At 36.7% G+C, this 2,065-nt stretch overlaps 1 protein-coding gene across 7 annotated transcripts in view; it reads left to right on the top strand.

Annotated features, from left to right (window-relative positions):
• LOC106534233 (abl interactor 2) overlaps positions 1-2,065 on the top strand; it is a 35,499-nt gene that overhangs the window by 14,744 nt on the left and 18,690 nt on the right. For all 7 annotated transcript variants that reach the window (XM_014030804.1, XM_014030805.1, XM_014030802.1 and 4 more), the window contains one exon: positions 424-527. In XM_014030804.1, the coding sequence (XP_013886258.1) occupies positions 424-527 (104 nt within the window). The remainder of the gene's footprint in view (positions 1-423; positions 528-2,065) is intronic.

Raw genomic sequence — 2,065 nt, 5'->3', positions numbered from 1 at the left:
CTTCCACACAGTCTTCAAATCTTGAAGGTTTCGTGGACCTCTTCTATCTATTATTACAAACAACTTCATTTCTGGACATTTATGGTTTGATTTCTTTGTATGTATGGATCACTTGGGTTGTTACCGACATCTGGTGAAAATTTCATGTCATTAGCACCTCTAGTAATAAATTTACTGAGAAAAATGTTGACGTGTTCAATACTTATTTTACCCACTGTAAATGTGGAAAAACTTGTCAAAGAGCCAGTCCAGTTTCTCCTTTCAGTCTTCTGTGCAAACCTGCTGGTGTGATCATTTTTTACATCTCTGTAAAATAAGTACAGAATATTTGTTGTGCAAATGTAAACAGTTCTTTTTAAAAATTCATATCAGGTTTGTTTGATGCGCTGAGGTTCACCGTCATTGTCTTCCTGCCCGCCACAGGCAAGTGCTCAAAACATGAAAACCGGAGGAGGCGGACTCCCTCGCACCAACCCCCCCACACAGAAGCCCCCCAGCCCGCCCATGTCAGGGAAAGGGACCCTTGGGTATGTAAGCTGCAGTGGTGCTTTGAGCTGTGAGCGCAGAGACGAGGGGTTTTTATTTTTATTTTTTGGCTTGGCTTCAAAGTTTCCCCTTCCTCTCTTTACTCTTTGTTTGCTGAAGTCCAGTGAAGATCTTCAGCTCTTCCAGTTTTTGATTATTTAAAATAGATGTTCAAGTGGTTTCAAACTGGGGTCATTTTAAAAGTGTTAGCTTCACTTTAAGGTGGTTTTCTTTGGCGACCATCATCTAGGGCAGGAGTGGGCAATCCTGGTCCTTGACAGCTACTATTCTGCATGTTTTACCTGTGCCTGTTCTCCAGCACACCTGATTTCAGTGAGTGAGTGATTACCAAGTGTCTGCAGAACTTGAAGAGGTAAAACACAGGTGTGTTGGAGCAAGGGAACAAGTGAAACATGGGATAGTGGCCCTCCAGGACCAGGATTGCCCACCCCTAATCTAGTGTGATATTATCAGCCTGTTTCAGCCAGTCATTATTAATTGATCAGCACTTGTTAATATAATATTAATATATGTTGTGGAGGTGAAATGAAGACAACACACATTTCTGAATTTAATAAAAAAAAGACTAACAAGATGTTTTCCATCTATATAGGTCTCCTATAAATAAATGATTTTAGACATGCTTATTTGTTGTTTTTGATTTCTCTTACTCCTGTTATTGAAGATTTTCATGAAATAGTCATAAATTTATGTCCAGACTTCAAAGATCTGTAAAACATTGAAACATTATTTTGTTTGAGATGTTTAGATTATAAGAATAACCCAAATCAAAACCTCAAGAGTCTAAAACTACTCAAATGTCTGTTAAACTTCAACTACAATTTAGAAACAGATGAGTTGTATAACGTGTAAAGGAAAACTTAATACAATGATTTGCATATCCCATAAACACATTTAATTAAAAATGGAACGCATTAAACACATCAAATGTTAATAATGAATTGTACAAATCTTATGGGGAAAATAATAAGGTACCAATTATTGGAGTTTTTGAAGGGGAATGTGTCCCATTCTTGTCTGATGTAAGATTCTAACAGTTCAACAGTCCTGTTTTGTTATTATTATTATTATTATTATTATTATTATTATTATTATTATTTAAACAGGTAATTTCCACTGAGATCACAGATCTCCTGAAAGCAACTTGACACATATTATTTTTGTGTGTGTTTAATGAAACTTTCTGAAAGTAATCACTAGATGCACATCTGCAACTCGGTTCAAGATGACCACTGCAACTAATCTTTAACAAACACAAAATGTCAGCTGCAGAGCAGTGTTAAGGCAGCCGACTAAAGACCAAAAATTCAAGGGATCAACTCCCCATCATGCCCCCAGGTCCTGGTCAGTGGTGGGATGTAACAAAGTACAAGTACTTTGTTGCTGTATTAAAGTACACTTTTCATGTATCTGTACTTTACTTAAGTAGATTTCATCATGGGTACTTTTGACTGTCTACTCTACTACATTTCTGTAATGTGTTGAATTACAAATTACATTCATGTCACGTTGCAATACG

The sequence above is a fragment of the Austrofundulus limnaeus genome, unplaced genomic scaffold, assembly GCF_001266775.1.
Source record: "Austrofundulus limnaeus strain Quisiro unplaced genomic scaffold, Austrofundulus_limnaeus-1.0 Scaffold1120, whole genome shotgun sequence".
Lineage (NCBI taxonomy): Eukaryota > Metazoa > Chordata > Actinopteri > Cyprinodontiformes > Rivulidae > Austrofundulus > Austrofundulus limnaeus.
The sequence above is the reverse complement of the archived record's forward strand: the minus strand, read 5'-3'. Positions and strand labels throughout refer to the sequence as shown.